Source organism: Cryptotermes secundus, unplaced genomic scaffold (assembly GCF_002891405.2).
Source record: "Cryptotermes secundus unplaced genomic scaffold, Csec_1.0 scaffold356, whole genome shotgun sequence".
Lineage (NCBI taxonomy): Eukaryota > Metazoa > Arthropoda > Insecta > Blattodea > Kalotermitidae > Cryptotermes > Cryptotermes secundus.
This window is the reverse complement of record NW_019739946.1, coordinates 679210-696802: the sequence shown is the minus strand read 5'-3', so window position 1 is coordinate 696802 and position 17593 is coordinate 679210. Positions and strand designations below refer to the sequence as shown.

The 17593-nt window shown below is 42.0% G+C and overlaps 1 protein-coding gene across 2 annotated transcripts; it reads right to left on the bottom strand.

The window, feature by feature from the left end:
- Positions 1-5625: 5625 nt before the first annotated feature.
- LOC111872082 (ice-structuring glycoprotein-like) lies at positions 5626-15798 on the bottom strand. 2 transcript variants are annotated; one of them, XM_023865626.2, is made up of 6 exons: positions 15672-15798; positions 13424-13687; positions 13129-13260; positions 9569-10915; positions 7745-7885; positions 5626-6098 (listed from the first exon to the last, which is right to left on the bottom strand). In XM_023865626.2, the coding sequence occupies exons 2-6, from the start codon at positions 13616-13618 to the stop codon at positions 6075-6077; spliced, it is 1839 nt and encodes a 612-aa protein (XP_023721394.2). In that variant the 5' UTR covers positions 13619-13687; positions 15672-15798; the 3' UTR covers positions 5626-6074. The 2 variants fall into 2 exon arrangements, with proteins under 2 accessions (XP_023721394.2, XP_033610411.1); XM_033754520.1 differs by lacking the exon at positions 15672-15798 and adding an exon at positions 13981-14017.
- Positions 15799-17593: the final 1795 nt, after the last annotated feature.

The window sequence follows — 17593 nt, the reverse complement described above, 5'->3', positions numbered from 1 at the left end:
ACAAGATACAAAAGTTGTCCCTGTGCTTAACTAATTAAGAGCTAGGCCATGAAGACATATAGTGGAGTGGATGTATAAATCAATATTTTCCTGACGTCGGTACTAGTTGGAGGTGAATTGTTAGCTTCAAGCACCGGCCGCTTTACTGCCGGGGAAAGAGCCCCCAGTACTAACTAGTTAGGAGGCTGGGTGGACCCCAGAGCCCATCTGGACGACATGGAGAAGAGAAAATTGTTGACTCCACCGGAACTCGAACTCCGACCCCTCGGTCGTCCAGCCCGTAGTTAGTCCTTATGCTGGCTGCGGCATCCCGACTCCCACTATGGTCTAGTGATCAGAGTTCCTGGCTACAGATCCATATGTCCGGGTTCGATTCCCGGCGCTACCACATTTTCTGAGAAGTAGTGTGTATGGAACGGGGTCTACTCAGCCCTGTGACGATAATTGAGGAGCTATTTCAAGGAAATAGAGGTTCCGGTCTAGAAAATCTAAATTAACGGCCGTGGGGATTCGTTGCGCTGACCACGAGACACCCTCCACCCGCAAAAGTTGGCACTAAATTCGCAGACAAGCGGCGGTCGCTCGGTCGGTATAGTTCGCTTGTGGACTGCATGCCACGGAGTTTATGGAGTTTCCAAGGCGCACAGCCTACTTATTTCATTTACACGTGTTTGTGGTATGCCGATCACAGTATCCGCGCGGTGTAATGCATGAACTATCTTCACCCGCTCGAACACTGGGATCGTGGGTTCGAATCCAACTCTAGATATGGATGTCTGTGTGCGTTTATTCTGTGCTTGTCCTGTCCTGTATGTAGGCAGCGACCCCCGTCCAAGATGTCCTGCCAACAGTGTAAAACTGTAAAAGTGACCAAGTATCAAAGTGTTGTGGAAAGAAAAAAGTCTGTGATTTGTGCTAATTGGTACGTATAATTTTCCAACACTGAACAATTATTTGTAATAGCAGTATTGCCTGTCTTGGAACTTGTGGTTACGTCATACTTTAAGTAAGTAGCCTTACGGAATAGAAGTCATGTGTACTCAACAAGACCTCCGAAATTTTGAATTTAGTTCTCATTGTACCATTTTCTTCATAATTATGACGTAAAGACCTACGTTAATATCGGATGATAACGAAACTTGAAAACTCTTTTATACCCAGTATAACACAGGAACTCTACCGTTGATGGTATTATCGTGGCGTAGGTGCTGAGAGAGTGGGGGAAGATCTTCAGCGGTGTTCTGCTTCTTAGTTAGGAATAGGCGTGGGGGGGGGAGTTAGTGGACCGTTGTAATTCCGACTGCTGCAACAAAAGATATGTCAATATTCGAACTACGCAAGTCGTTTAAACAGCAGGTTTATAGCATTATGTTTTATAAAGTATTCGTCTAAACTTCGATACAGAAAATACAGCGTCACTATAAGAGCCGTGAATTGTATTTCATCTTTTTACTTTCTTAGTCTTGCCTGATGATTCTTTAAATTGATGAAAATATACAAACTTCTTATTCAGTCACAGTGACATTATTGGCAAATTATGAATTATGAAGGTGCTCATTTTATTGTTATATGATTGGCTATGGAAGGGGTTTGGATTGGTAATAAGTTTTATTAGACTTTTAAAATCGTAAGTACAGGTAATGATTGCGCAATCGCCAACTCACACATTTTACAAACCGCTACAGCACGCTTTAAATCTTCTCAGTCTGCTATGTCTTCACTTTTTGTCGACTGGTAAGACTCCAAGAGTCGTAGATACCCCAGCTTTCGTGATCAGATGTTTTTGTCCCCTTTGGCTGGCGGGTACCTCTCAACTAGGCGTCGCCTTGTCCCAGTCTTCTAATAAGAGCTATTCCTCACTCCTTTACGGCTCACGAACCGCACTGGAGTCTATCTCACAAAAAGACTCGGCGTTGCTACGCAACGAATTAGTGCAATAGGGACTCCTCCACCTTTACCAAAGGTGGCCTTCTCCGACGACCTCCGACGGGTCTGTATCGCAACTGGTAACTGCAGAATCAAGACATTCTCTAGAGTCTACACTGTCGACTGACTGGCTTATCCCGTTGGTCCTCGTGGTATAGCCTCCGGACGGACCCAACAGAAAACACAGCTTCCCACAATTCCTCTATTGTCGCGTGACGTCACTGCAGAAGTGGGCGCGATATGTCGTGATGTGTTCCTCTGTTGCGTATAAGCGTGCTGTTGTCACGTGACTTGGTAGCCGTGGAAATGTGTTTACAGAGCTGTTGCATAGCACCGGCAGTTTTTACTGGTTTCACACTTTCGTGTGTCAGCTAAAATGTGACAGTATAATTTTCGCCGTCTTCCAGGTATTTCTTCCAGAGTCTAAAATGTCTTTTCATAACCCTGTACCCACGCATTTTCTGTTTATGTTCTTCACTTCGGGCAGTGAGTCTCACCCCGTTTTATACTGTGCCCCAACAACCCTTTTGTCGAGAAAAAAATTATGTGCGAACACAGCAAAATGAACGTTCTCTTAATGTTACATTTCAATATCCTGTTGCAACAAATAAAACTGTAAATAATATCATATATAAAATAATTGAATGGACATATAGACATTTAAAAACTCTAAAATAGTGCAACACAGATTACAGAAATGCTACCAACTGCAACCCCCTTAACCCAAAGTAAAACCGAGGCAACTGCAATAGGAGGAAAGAAACCGCGCATTACAGTGAACAGCAGTATCCTTGTCCACACCTGTACACCCGAAGATGGCCAGGTAAGCTGAAACATGTAGTGAAATAGTATCCAGTAAAGGAACAGTAGTCACATTTTAGGCCTCCACTGTGGTCTAATGGTCAGAGTTCCTGGCTACAGATCCAGAGGTCCCGGGTTTGATTCCCGGCGCTACCAGATTTTTTTAGAAGTAGTGGGTCTGGAAAGGAAATAGCGGCTCCGGTCTAGAAAATCGAAATTAATGGCCATGGGGATTCTTTGAGCTGACCATGTGACACCCTCTATCCGCTAAAGTTGGCACTAACTTCGCCTACAAGCGGCGGTCGCTCGGTCGGTAGGTAAAGTTTGTATAGTATAATATGCGGTTAAATTTACTCAGCTTCAATTCCAAATCATCATTCTTAAATTTTGAAGATTGCGATTTAAGTAACTAAAGTAATTTACTTACTCAGTAGATTCATCACATGCAACAATCGTTGGCTTTACAGGGTATTTTTCTTTTAAATCCATTACACTTTAATTTTGTATTACTCGCTAATAGAAGATCATAAAACTTAAAAGTCTGTAAAAATATTTGATAATTTTTACTATACATATTATTATTATTTAAGGGGCTGTAACTCCTTTATAGTAATTGAAAATATAGTGATGTATCCTGGTCACTATAGCAGAGCGGTCTAAGGCATGAACTGTCTTCGCTCGCTCGGAAGCCGGGATCGTGGGTTCGGATCTGTTTCCTGTGAGGTACGAACTGAATTCTTATATATTATTCTTATACACTGCCGGTCACGGTAGCAGAGCGGTCTAAGGCATGAACTGTCTTCGCTCGCTCGGAAGCCGGGATCGTGGGTTCGGATCTGTTTCCTGTGAGGTACGAACTGAATTCTTATATATTATTCTTATACACTGCCGGTCACGGTAGCCGAGCGGTCTAAGGTATGAACTGTCTTCGCTCGCTCTGAAGCCGGGATCGTGTTTTCGAATCCCACACAAGGCATGGATATTTGATATGTGTATGCGTTTATTCTCCGTTTGTGTTGTCCTGTGTTTAGGCAGAAACCTTTCTTCGGGCTGATCACTCGCCCAAGGAGTCCCACCGTCTGTAAAATGATCATGAAACTGAAAAATCAAAAGCCAGGGCCCAAGGGGACTGTAGAACCAGTGAAAAATAATAGCGCAACAGAACAACTCGGCACCTTATACACACGATGGTGGCCAGTTAAGCCGAAAAATATAGAGTTGTATAATAAAGAGAGCAAGACATGTGAACATCAATATTTCGGCGAGGTTGCACAAAGACGCAAGGAGTGGGAACATATAGTTAGAAGTCTCCATTTCAGCCTATCCAACTGTTCTGTGAACATCTCTGGACAAGTTACTGGGGACATATGCTAGGTTTTGCCATTGTGACACAACATGAAAGTGAGATGGCTTGCGCGACCATGAGTCAGGAACATTTTGTTTGTATATCTAGGGGCAGAGACGCCACGTGGCATTTATGGATTCTGCAGATAGAGACTGGTGTTTCACTTCAACAGTAATATATACATATGTGCCATAAAATCTAGTATGTAAACACTGTCGCTTACATTATTTTAGCCAGTCACCCAAATATATGAATACGACATACCGCTAACCGTGACCGCTTCCTATTTCCCGAAATTGTAAAACCATCGCGAAATATAGTCTGCGTAAAACGTGCTTGATTTTCGAATTTGAGGTTCTCAAAGCGGTATTTATGAAGATATCTCGTATGGGTTGAATACCGTCTCTCTGGTCTAGTGGTCAGAGTTCCTGGCTACAGATCCAGAGGTCCCGGGTTCGATTCCAGGCGTTACCAGATTTTTCTGCGAAGTAGTGGGTCTGGAACGGGGTCCACTCAGCCTCGAGAGGATAATTGAGGAGCTATTTCAAGGAAATAGCAGCTCCGGTCTAGAAAACCGAGATTAACGGCCTTAGGGATCCGTTGCGCTGACCACGTGACACCCTCTATCAGCAAAAGTTGGCACTAATTTCGACGACAAGCGGCGGTCGCTCGATCGGTATAGTTCGCTTGCGGACTACAGGCCACGGGGTATCGAATGGGATGTAACTTGTAGTCTGTTGAAATTCAACCGACATTTTGGAAGAAAATTTCGCATCCATCTTCAGGGCTTAGAATGAGTCAGGCAGAAAAACAGCGTGAAGCAGGTAAGGTGATGAGTCTGTCTTTTATTAAATACAGATGAAGAAGATAATTTCATTTAATTTTATGTAAAATTTATGATTTCACGCTTCTATTATAATTCCTTCACGCATTCCGACGTGACCACGTTCCACAGGTTTGGAACTCTTAGTGTAAAGTGCTAGAGTGGTCTCCATATTTACGTTAGTGCGGCAGTCAATCCATATCTTAGTGAGAAAGTAATTCAATACGACCCGGAAGTTTAAATGGCTTCCAAGTGTTCTGTCTGCGTATACTTCGAATTTAGACTGAAGTGGTAGTACAACTTTTTTTCTTACAATTTCTGGTTTTATACTGTATTGTCATTAGAAACCACCCAGTGCTGCATATTTATTTCCGGAGTTCACAAAATTAAAACTGTAATCGACGCCGCTTATGTTGAAAGAATTTCTTTAAAAAAAATATACGTATTCACTGACTGAAAAACGGGGCTTCCTCGCGAGAAATAAATTGATTTGATGCAAAATAGTTAGACAGAGAACAGAGTGCGGCCGTTCACGTACACTGAAGTGTACGTGAACGTGTACGCGGCTTCTCCCGCGTACACTCTTTTGAATTAAAACTGTACGTTCAGTTGCACCTCCCGTGTAACCATTCTATTGGACTGAAGAGACAGAACTGGGAATGAGGTGTATTCAGAAATCCGATCACAGTGGCCTCCCGGTCTAAGCCATGAAATTAGTATTTAGAATTGATAGATTCGTACATTTTTATTTATTAAATTACAACTTTGCATACATGAAAATACAAGAATCTCAATAATAAATATATTTTTGGTGATCACAATGAGATATGTCAATTAAAATAAGCACAAGTTAATTTAACAATGTTGGCTTGAGTAAAATAAAATATGCTACAAGATTTCATTAGTATATTGATTAATAAATAATTTAAATATAATTTTATATTTGTCAACATGCCACACCCTATACTTAAGTGTAGTAATACTTTTTATGATTATGCCATGATTAATTATTAATACTAAGTATAATTGTATAAATCTTAAAACAAATTGGAAAGATATTTAGAAGTAAGTTTGTTGGGACCGGACACTTGTCTTATGAAAAAGAATTTACTGGACCTCGGAAATTTCTCAGATGAAGTCATCTTCTTCCGGTGGCCACAAGTCTCATTCGTCCAGCTCCTATTCATCAAGATCTGGCTTTTCCTGCAACGTTTCAAACACAAAATTTTTACAATTTGTACAGTTTTTGTAAGAAATATGGGTTTCACAGCGGTGTTTATGAAGAGTTCTGTCCTTTGAGATATAATGCAATGTAATCCTTTCAAAGTCAACTGTACTTTTCGTAGGAACATATCGCCTCCATCTTCAGGGTAGAAGAATAAGTAGAGCAAGAAACCAGCTGGAAAGCAGGTGGAAAACTAAGGTTCCTTAGCTTATTTTTCGGCCCTGAAAATAGAGACACTACTTTTTCCTTCAAAACACCCGTCTACTTCCAAATGATTACACAGCGTTATATTCCAGAACATATCGCTCTTCTTTGCCTGTTTTATATGTTGAAATTGTGGGACAACTTTATTTCCATGCTGACTTTGTAGTGACCAACTTGATGTATGCTCTAAATGCAATCACATTCTCTACACCGTGTACCAAAATGATTGAAGAAACTGCACCAAGTGAAGAAGATAGGGCTTCATTCTCGGAATCTTTCGCAACGCCCTTCAAACAGTCATAGTTGCCATCTCCAAGTGACGATTCGCATTGCGCACATGTTTCTTGAGACTGCGAAGAAAAGACTGTCTCGTATCACACTTTCTTCTGACACACGCGGATGTCCTGAACGTTTTCCCCCCTTAAAAAACCCTTTGTCTGAAACTGCTGATACCAAAGTCCAATGCTGTTGGGAGATGAAGAATCAACCTGAAATTATTGCTGGAAGGCCCGGTGAAAAGAAACAACTGTTTCATGCTTCGCAAACTGCAGAACACGAAACACTTATTGCTCCGGAGTCGCCATTTTCTCTTTGTTACGTTACTGACCTAGTGAGGGGAGGGGGAAGGGAGTGGCGATTGCGCATGCGATGAAAACTTGAATACATGCGCTTTTGTTCCACGTGGGAAACATAATTCTACGTGCATCTACAAAGCCGGTATGGTCGCTTGAAACCGCTCCAATGATTTTGGTACAGGATGTATTCATTGTTTACTTATTGTATTTGTGGTTAATCTGACAATGCTGTTAGCATCTCAATTTGTGTATCATCGAGTGGTAAGATGATAAGGCAATAATGAATTACTCGCGGCCGAAGAGGGAACGCTCCTGTAGCTTATTCGAGAGTCTCAACAGGGAGATCGACTATTGTGCCTGAGGCTTTCGATGTTTCTCTCGGCCCTCGCTGCAGACAAATGCCAAAATAATGTCTCAGATTAGAGCTTGACCACTTCATTCTACGTCCTCACCAATTCATTATTTACTACCACCTCACAATTCGACGTTATCATGGAAATAAAAATAACGTGCCTAGAGCTACCGAATAAAGGCACATGAAAATTATAACAGGATAGCCGCTTTCCGCCACGTGATATAAACACGCGACCTTCTGATTACAAAGAAAGATGCTACCCGTTCGGTAAGAGTCGCTCTTGAAGACCTTCTCAGGGTTGTCCTCGTTATGTAACACATGAGAGCGGACCATCGTGTTAACGAGTCGCTAGTGGTGCAATTTCATTGAGATCTAATAAAATGGAATATAAAAGAGACATTCCTATTTTCAAATTCTATTAATTGGGGATGCTCAGATAAATTATACAGAATTTTATGCAAATTAAATTCTTCTGATAGGCAGTACTTACAGCTCTCAGACTTTTCCGGAATTCCTCCAACTTCTTCTGTGCTGGGGTCCTCTCTTTGTTTCTTCTCATGTAGTTCCTCTTACACAGAGAGTCCTGCATGCAGTGAAGCTCGACTTCCTCATCAAGATGTTCCCCTCGCTCCTGAGGACATTAAAACCAGCCACAGGGTAAGGTCATCTTCGGAGATAAAGGATGAATCAAAGAAAACGATCTCTTATTAAAGACAGGTAGATTGAGTTATGGAAAAAAGAAACAATAAAACTGTAACAAACACCAGAAGATGTAAACAAAATAGCGTAGGGTATTTCAGTTAATTGTAAGACTTGAATGTTAGTATGCATTTCCAGCTTGACTTCGCGACTTTACAAGAATCAAGACAAGTCATATTACTCGTATAGCCTCGTATGTCTCTCATACTGAATATTACCGTTCTTACATGCCGTAGACCTACTTACTTCTGTCAGGTTTTTAAGAATCTTCCTTAGTCTCCCGTTTCTTTATCTGTCTGTTGGTCTTTGGTTCTCCATTTCCAATTGCGCGTAAAATCATCGCAGCCAGTCACAAAACAGTCATGTGTGCAGACAGAGACGTTAAAAAGAAAGGAAGCAGTAAATGGCAAACAGACGGCATATGCCGTCGCTTGAAGAATTGTTTGCCAAATTACTCTCCTCAGATTTTGTTTTCAGTGTTTGCAGGATGATAACTGCTCCCTTTATATACACAAGTTTAGCTATCGCTTATAGTAACATTATTTTCCCGATGTGCTCCGAACCTTCCAGTTGAACTTAGCGGTTTACCGAGGAAGCAGGTTCAGTAGACTGCAGTATGTCTAGGGCTACACTCGTATGTAGGCACATCCACATGAAATTATGTTACTGTTCCAGATCTAGATTGTTGGTTACACAGCATGGCGAATGAATTATCTTTTGAGATACAGTAACTCCCTTTCATGGAGTTTTCAAAACTCATTCAACTGTTTGAGGTAATATTTCTATATGATGCCGAATATCAACCTGCTATACATATATTTTCTTCTCTCAGTTGGACGGAGGTTAAAAACGAATTGGGCCATCCAAGCGACATTTGGTAGGAAGCCAGATAACGGAAATGAATGTATACAGATTATGAAACACTGTTTGCATACTAGCATTTACAGTAATTGCGGCGGTATATATCTTAAAATGCTGTATCCTCCAAGCATTACGTAAATGAAACCTGTTCTTGAGGAATTAGAAATTTCTCAGAGTCAATAATGAGACGACGAGGCGAGTCCTGTACACTGGTCCATAAGCTAAATTACATTTTGTTGTTACATCCTGAATATTTCCTTCTATTTCTCCATAGCATTCCGGAATAGGCTCCCTGGCCTGTTGCAATTCGAAATAAGTTTCTGAAATTGTGACATCGAACTTTAGTAAGTCTCCTTGCCCAGAGAAGGGAGGCTGTTCTGCGCACCTCAGGGGTTGTCCTTACACAAAACCACGGAAGCAAAGATGAAACGTGAAGAAATACCATTCCTTCTGAGCTAAGAACCAACAAATATTTACTGGATTGTTAGGAAACATAGCGCGCCTTAGACTACACGGAGACTCTGAGCAGCCTGCATTGCCTAAACATAAATATAAATATACGGGCACAGGGGTCGAGGGGCTAGAAATCTTTGCAATAGGAAAGCAGGTATATGAGGTTTGCACGGAACCCCTCTACTTCTCCAGGATCGACTCAATGCATTTCCCGTCATCAGAATATTACATCCTCACAGCCAGCTTTTGTATTAACCTCCCAGCTACAAGTGCATTCACAGTGCATAGTGCAGTGGCTTACCTGCTTTTCGCCGCGTCGCTGGGCTGTCGCCGTCACAGACGTCACAGGGCGTTTGGCTGTCGCCATCCCAGGTGTCACACGTCGCTGTTCTGTCACCGTCACAGGTCGCTGGGCTCTCGCCATCCCAGGCTTCACAGGTCGCTGTGCTCTCGCCGTCACAGGTCGCTGTGCTGTCGCCGTCACAGGTCGCTGGGCTCTCGCCATCCCAGGCTTCACAGGTCGCTGTTCTGTCGCCGTTACAGGCGTCGCAGGTCGCTGTTCGGTCGCCGTTACAGGCGTCGCAGGTCGCTGTGCTTTCGCCGTTACAGGTCGCTGTTGTGTCACCGTCACAGGGCGCTGTTCTGTCGCCGTTATAGTCATCACAGGTCGCTGTGCTCTCGCCGTCACAGGTCGCTGGCCTCTCGCCATCCCAGGCTTCACAGGTCGCTGTGCTCTCGCCGTCACAGGTCGCTGTGCTGTCGCCGTTACAGGCGTCGCAGGTCGCTGTGCTCTCACCGTCACAGGGCGCTGGGCTCTCGCCATCCCAGGCTTCACAGGTCGCTGTGCTCTCGCCATCACAGGTCGCTGTTCTGTAATAGTCACAGGGGGCTGGGCTCTCGCAATCTCAGGCTTCACAGGTCGCTGTTCTGTCGCCGTTACAAGCGTCGCAGGTCGCTGTGCTTTCGCCGTCACAGGTCGCTGTTGTCTCACTGTCACAGGGCGCTGTACTATCGCCGTTAGAGTCGTCACAGGTCGCTGAGCTGTCGCCATCCCAGGCTTCACAGGTCGCTGTTCTGTCGCCGTTACAGGTCGCTGTCCTGTCGCCGTCACAGGTCGCTGTTCTGTCATCGTCGGAGGTCGCTGTTCTGTCACCGTCACAAGCGTCACAAGGCTCTGTTCTGTTGCTGTCACATGAGTCACAGGTCCCTGTGCTGTCGCCATCACAGGTCGCTGTTCTGTCACCGTCACAGGGCGCTGTTCTGTTCCCGTTACAGGCGTTACAGAGCTCTGTTCTGTTGCTGTCACCGTCACAGGGCGCTGTGCTGTCGCCGTCACAGGTCGCTGTTCTGTCACCGTCACAGGGCGCTGTTCTGTCGCCGTTACAGGCTTCACGGGGCGCTGGGCTGTCAGCATTCCCGGCGTCACAGGTCGCTGTGCTGTCACCGTCATAGGTCGCTGTTCTGTCGCCGTTACCGGCGTCACAGAGCTCTGTTCTGTTGCTGTCACAGGCGTCACAAGACCCTGTGCTGTCGTCGTCACAGGCGTCACAAGTCCCTGTGCTGTCGCCGTCACAGAGCGCTGTGCTGTCGCCGTCACAGGTCGCTGTTCTGTCATTGTCTCTTTTTCTGTTCCGAGACGCCTGGAAAACTGAACATATCACAGTGGCTTCAGGAACGGGTAGCTAAGTGGCTTAATCGCCTTCGATAATGCGTGATTCAAGAATAGTTTGCGGCATCACAGAATTAATATTCGTTGTGAATTTTCTTCGATTTGAACAATTACACCACGGCAAAATTCTTCACACACCTACAAACATGCAATGTATTGTGACGAATATGATCATATGCTAGGCCATGGCTTGTTGAACACTTCATAAAAACCGGAGTGATTGCAGAAACGAATATTATCCATTGCTAGACAACTAATGGTTGCAACAAATTTCGCGACATCGAACACGCTTGGAGAGATGAAATCATTTCCCAAATTAACACAAGATTCTGAGGCAACTGATTCTTCGAAAACAGTAATGGAACCCTTGAATGTGGTGACTTCTATGAGGACCGCGTGGTAGTTTCAAAATTCAGTGAATTCGTGATTTTTTTTTAAGACAGACATCATTCAAGGCATTCGGAAAGTCATTCATAATGAAATTCAGACGGCAGTTCAGTAGTTGAAAGTTTAAGCAGATAAGGTTCGTTACAAAGCAACGACTAGCAAGGAGATGTTGAAGACTTCCTTTTGTGTGTTATAGTCACAGTAATACGTATTTAGAGTGTTAAAATTATTTGTAGTTACAACTTGTGAGTGTCTAGTAAAAAAAATTAAAGTTCTCCCTGTAACAGGTCGTGGAGGCCCATGGGGTTGTGAGATGTTGAGGTTCCAACATTTTCTAGACAATCGGCTCGTAGATGGCGGCAAGATTATCAGTCTTACGCGCTGGCCGCCCTTTACCCCCAAGAACATCCGAAGAATATTCCGGGTACTCATTTCTGTTAGAGGCTGAGTCGATCCCAGGGCCATAGTGCGGTTGGAATGAGTGGGCCAATTGAAAAAGAAATCCAGTGACGGCATCGAGACTTGAACCCGCGACCGCCATGCTTGTAGCATAGTACCTCAATCAACTACGATATCGCGTACCCCCTTGTGAGTGTCTAATAATTCTATTCATCTAATCCAGAACCCATTATAATTATTCACACCAATCAGGGACATGTGACAGTAAGTATTTCTTTGTTGTGTGTCCCCGTGCCAAGATGCAACGGTGTTCCACTCACGAGTACATAAGAACATGCCATTATCCATTATCCTCAGACAAATAAAACCCACAACCTCACACACTAATTTTGAATGCTAATATTACAATGCGATATGCAGTATATCAGGTAGGTCTCTCGCATTCAAACCTTGAACTAATATGTCTTCAAAGTGTGCTACAAGTCTGTTATCCTATCAAATTAGTATTAGATGTAATAATTTATTTTTCTTTTGTTTCTAATCATTTTAAAAATTTCATATAATGTTGTGGCGTATAGATTCGTCGCTAAGCAATGACTGTGAACAGCGGCCGTTGCGGCACGGAACAGCAGAGAAACTGTTTTCTTAGTGGTTAGAAGCGGGATGTTATNCCTATCAAATTCGTATTAGATGTAATAATTTATTTTTCTTTTTTTTTCTAATTATTTTAAAAATTTCATATAATGTTGTGGCGTATAGACTCGTCGCTAAACGGTGACTGTGAACAGCGGCCGTTGCGGCACGGAACAGCAGAGAAACTGTTTTCTTAGTGGTTAGAAGCGGGATGTTATGTAAGGACTCTGGCAGAAGGACTTCAGTTAAAGCAATTGTGGTCCTGATCGGCGGTAAACAGCCAGCGTTAAATTCACTTTGACTTTGACTTTGCTCTAATAAAATATGGTAAAGAGTACCGTGGGACTCTAAACCAAGGATAATTGTGCTGTTGAGGACCAGCAGCAGTTTAAGAGCCAGCTAAGTTCAGTTGTGAGACATTGGCCATTCGGGAATGACCCGAGCGTGGAAGCTGAAGAATCTCCACTGCTAGAAGCCATTATCTGAAAACGGCTAGTGTAGACACTGCGGTGTGGAATACAGTTAGCGTGGATTCTGGTGATGTGTAAAGTATGGAGATCAGCGATGGCGCTATAATTAAGTGTAGTCACGAGTCGTGTGTTAAAGTGGTCAATAAATGAGTCACCAAAACTAATTTGCCTCTATAGTCACTCATAGAAGTGACAATATCTATAATACATCTAATTTGACAATTTGCCAGAAACACATTTTTTCAATCAGCATGACAATTTGCTTTTTTAATTTCAGTATGAACATGTCTGAAATTTGCTTACCTTATCACGTACCCATCTTTGGATGCACTCGAAGCACCCGCCGGTGGACGAGTCTCGGGAGTCTTCTGTGCCCTCTCCCGTGTTGTCTGGGCATTTCCTCTCGTAAACATCTTCATTACTATTCAGGTCATTCTGAAAGGGACAAATCGAAACTTCAGTTCATATTTTAGTTGGCAAGACTGCTTATGAGTTCTATAAAATTCTTACTTCCAAAATTTGCCAGACACGTATGTTTCAGTCAACGTGATAATCTGTCTTTTTAGTTTCAGTATGAACATGCCTGAAATCTGCTTACTTTCTTGCATAACCATGTTCGGACCCACCCGAAGCAGCAGCAGCTGATGGACGAGTCTCGGGCCTCTTTTGAGCTCTGTCGGAATTTGTCATGAGGAGAGCAGTTGTCACCCTCCATTTCGGTCGGAAAACAAGCATGATTGCTCTCCGTACGACGTCCCATTTCCAAACCAGAAAGACCTATGTTAAGAGACATTTCCGTGGTTCTTTCACGTTATTACGTACACAGTCTTCTCTTGCGATGGGTTGAAATGCCAGTTGAATGCTGTAACAAAGAAAATACGTCACGATTAAGGTATGTGAACTCAGGAAATTAATTAGTTGAAGTCTGATGAATGTGAAAGCATACATGTCCGTTTGTGTTTTAAAAGTTCTGCTTTAAGAGCAACTACCATATTCTTACGTGTAGTAGTGGCCACAGATGTGGCTAGGATTGGTGAATAGATTTACTGACTATGTAATGATCGTAACTACAAATAACTATATATTATCACTGATTTCCACAATTCACAAGTCACTACATGCTAAGTTTTCTTAGTTTGTTTTGCTAAACGTTACCTGTAATGGATTTTAACGATGAAGGTTCTCCCAGTTCGAGTAATATCAAATGCTGTGAAGCCCTGATTATATTCTTTTGGACGGACGAAACAGAAAACTCGACTCTAACAGTTTGGCTACTGTTGTTGCGGGCGGTTGCCTAGCAATAGCCCAGATATCGTTTACCAAGCAGCCCATTCCTATAGCAACAGTGTTACACGCAGCAATACAAGCTGGAACTTAGCATATGTAGTTAGGGAAAAGTGGAATTGTTTACATCGCGTGTATTTTTAGTCTAATTTCCTACTTTTAACCAGAATTCTTCTGTCGTTGCATTTATATTCTTTGCCGCGGAAACTCTTTTACCGATTTGCTGCTAGTATCTGCGCCGTTGTCTAGTAAGGGGTATGGGATACACAGATATGACGGTAATTTCATAAGCCTACTTTTGTTTTTTGAAATAGAGAAGAATGCTAACTTATGAAAGTAGGTTTGTGAGAACACCTTGCTGTCTGCATATCTCCTTGTTGCTAGGTTTCGGGTAAGTAAACAGGTTCCCACGACAACGAATATACATGCAACAGTAGAAGGATTTTTGCACGCCTCATTTTCTAGGTGGCCCATATCGTATCAAAGGAAATAATGTTATTAGTTCTCCCGGAACTTATTTTCTTTACTTTTACCTCCGCTTCTTTTTACGGGCAGCAATTGATGAGTTCACATATAAACTATATTTCCTTGAGGGACACAAGATGGCAATGATAATATAAACGAAGCCGTAGAAAGGAAACGTGTTTACATAAGGCAGAAAGGAAGTTTTCTTAGGAAACTTGTGAATTTAGATATGTGACACTCGAAAAAGAATACTATCTTGAAGCTATAAAAAATCATATGTCACAATATTTCGGACTAAAAATAAAAACATTATCGCGATTGTTTAATAAATTGTTTTGTCTTCCAACACCAATAGCAGTAGGAGCTGTAGAATGTATACCACCATCTAGCGGTCTGAATACGAATTATGAAACTATCTCGGAGGTTATTTTTACTGGAATTGAAACTAACAATTAAGCTGTAAGGTAGGGTTTCAATTAATTACTAGTGTCTGTATATGCGGAGGCAAGACTTGTACAAGGTCCAGCCCGGATGTCTGTTTTGAATCAAGGTGCAATGGCTTTTCTAGGTGTAGATAAATCCAAGGAAGAAATTAAGTTTAGTTTATGTCTGATTTCATTTTATTCAACATAACCCAAAATTTAGCACGTGCATCATGTTTGTCATCTTTTCTGATTAATTATTTCCAGGCTTTGAGACAATTTATTCTACTTTTATTTCGATCGGGTACGGGCATGAAAAGTTGTAATATCCAGCAAATTTGATTCTGCTAGACTACCGCAAAAGAAATATTTGTGCAGGAGACATTTCTTGGAAAGTAAGTTCATGATTAAGCTATCTGATATCAGGAAATTAATTAGTTGAATTCTAATAAATATAAAAGAGTATGTGTCAGTTTATGTTTTAACGTTCTTATTTAAAAAACAACTAACATATTATCAGGTGTGTGAGTGGCCATAGACGTGATTGGGATTGGTGAATAGAGTTATTGGCCATGTAGAGGTCGTAACTACAAATAATTATAATATTATCAATGATTTCCACAATACACAAGTCACTACATGCTAAGTTTTCTTAGTTTGTTTACTAATCGTTACCTGGTAATCGATTATAACGATGAAGGTTCTCCCAGTTCGACTGATATCAAATGCTGTGGAGCCCTGGTTATATTCCTTTGGACGGACAAAATAGAAAACTCGACTCTAACAGTTTGCCTACTGTTGATGTGGGCGGTTACCTAGCAATAGGCTAAAATATGAAAGTAGGCTTGTGAGATCACCTTTCTGTTTGCATATCCCCTTGTTGCTAGGCTTTAGCTCGGTAAACAGGTTCCCACAGCAACGGATACGTCACAGTAGAAGGATTTTTGTGCGCCTCATTTTCTATGCGGTCCATGTCGTATCAAAGGAAATAATGCTATTAGTTCTTCCCGGAACTTATTTCCTTTAGTTTTACCCTCGCTTCTTTTTACGGGCAGCAATTGATGAGTTCACATACAAATGATTTTCCGTTGAGGGACAAAAGATGGCAACGAAAATGTAAACGTAACCATAGAAACGAAACTCGCATCCATAAGGCAACGAAACTTGTGAATATATATATATGACACTCGAAAAAGAACATTATCTTGAAGCTATAAAAATCATATGTCACAATATTTCGGACTAAATGTAAAAACATTATCGCGATTGTTTAATAAATTGTTTTGTCTTCCAACACCAATAGCAGTAGGAGCTGTAGAATGTATACCACCATCTAACGGTCTGAATTCGAACTATGAAACTATCTCGTAGGGTATTTTTACTGGTATTGAAACTCACAATCAATTAAGCTGTAAGGGAGGGTTTCCATTAATAACTAGTGTCTGTATATGCGGAGGCAAGACTTGTACAGGGTCCAGCACGGTATGTCTGTTTTAATTCATGGTGCAATGGCTTTTCAAGGTGTAGTTAAATCCAAGGAAGAAATTAAGTTTAGTTTATGTCTGCGTTCATTTTATTCAACATAACCCCAAAATTTAGCACGTGCATTATGTTTGTCATGTTTCCGAATGAATTATTTCGAGGTTTTGAGACAATTTTCTACTTTTATTTCGATGGGGTATGGGCATGAAAAGTTGTAATATCCAGCAACTTTGATTCTGCTAGACTACCGCAAAAGAAATATTTGTGCAGGAGACATTTCTTGGAAAGTAAATTCACTACAGCAGAAAGATTACACCTGAACAGAATTGCGGTTCCATGTGGCTCAGTTTTCTGCTTCGCAATCATTTTCACAACCTCCATTTCATTTCATTTATTTCGTGTCCATGGATCATTATACATGATATAAGACATGTCATTCTTGTGTAGTTATAGTATAATAAGTTTCATGATGTTACTATGGGGGGGGGGTTGCATGTGAAGCATGCAGTGCAATGTGGAATTTGGGTACCAACTCAGCATTTGCTCTGGGACCAAGGAAAACCACGGAAAACCTTGATCGAATTGCCCGGTCACAAGACCTCCCAGATACACTGGTTTCTAGCAGCACCAGTCCCTTCCTTGAATCTCTTGCCCTCAGTTGTAAATCACAAAGACTATACTCATGTTGTATTTCTCACCTCCTAAACAAGACAAGACACTGGTGCCATCCCCTGTAACACATATTCCTATCCATGCACATGGTCCTTCCACTTCCTTTAAAATGTTGGCAGTGCAACAATCACCAACTTTTGCAGCAAAAGAAACCTCGTTTCCCTTAAGCCCTGAATATATAAATGCTTCTGACTGGGGACTAAGGCATATCAATCATTGCAGCATGTCACAGTGCTCTAGTGGCTACAGGTAAGGACGACGCCACTCTGTACAATGAATTGTGTTCTGTGATGAAAGGAGTGGCTAACGAGAATAATGAGAGCTGATCTTCAAAGTGATTGTCCCCACAACCCAGTTGTGATCAAACAAATATCATTGTCATCATCATCATCATTCATTAGTTATGGAACGGTACATCAGTGTAGAAGTTACTCATAATATAT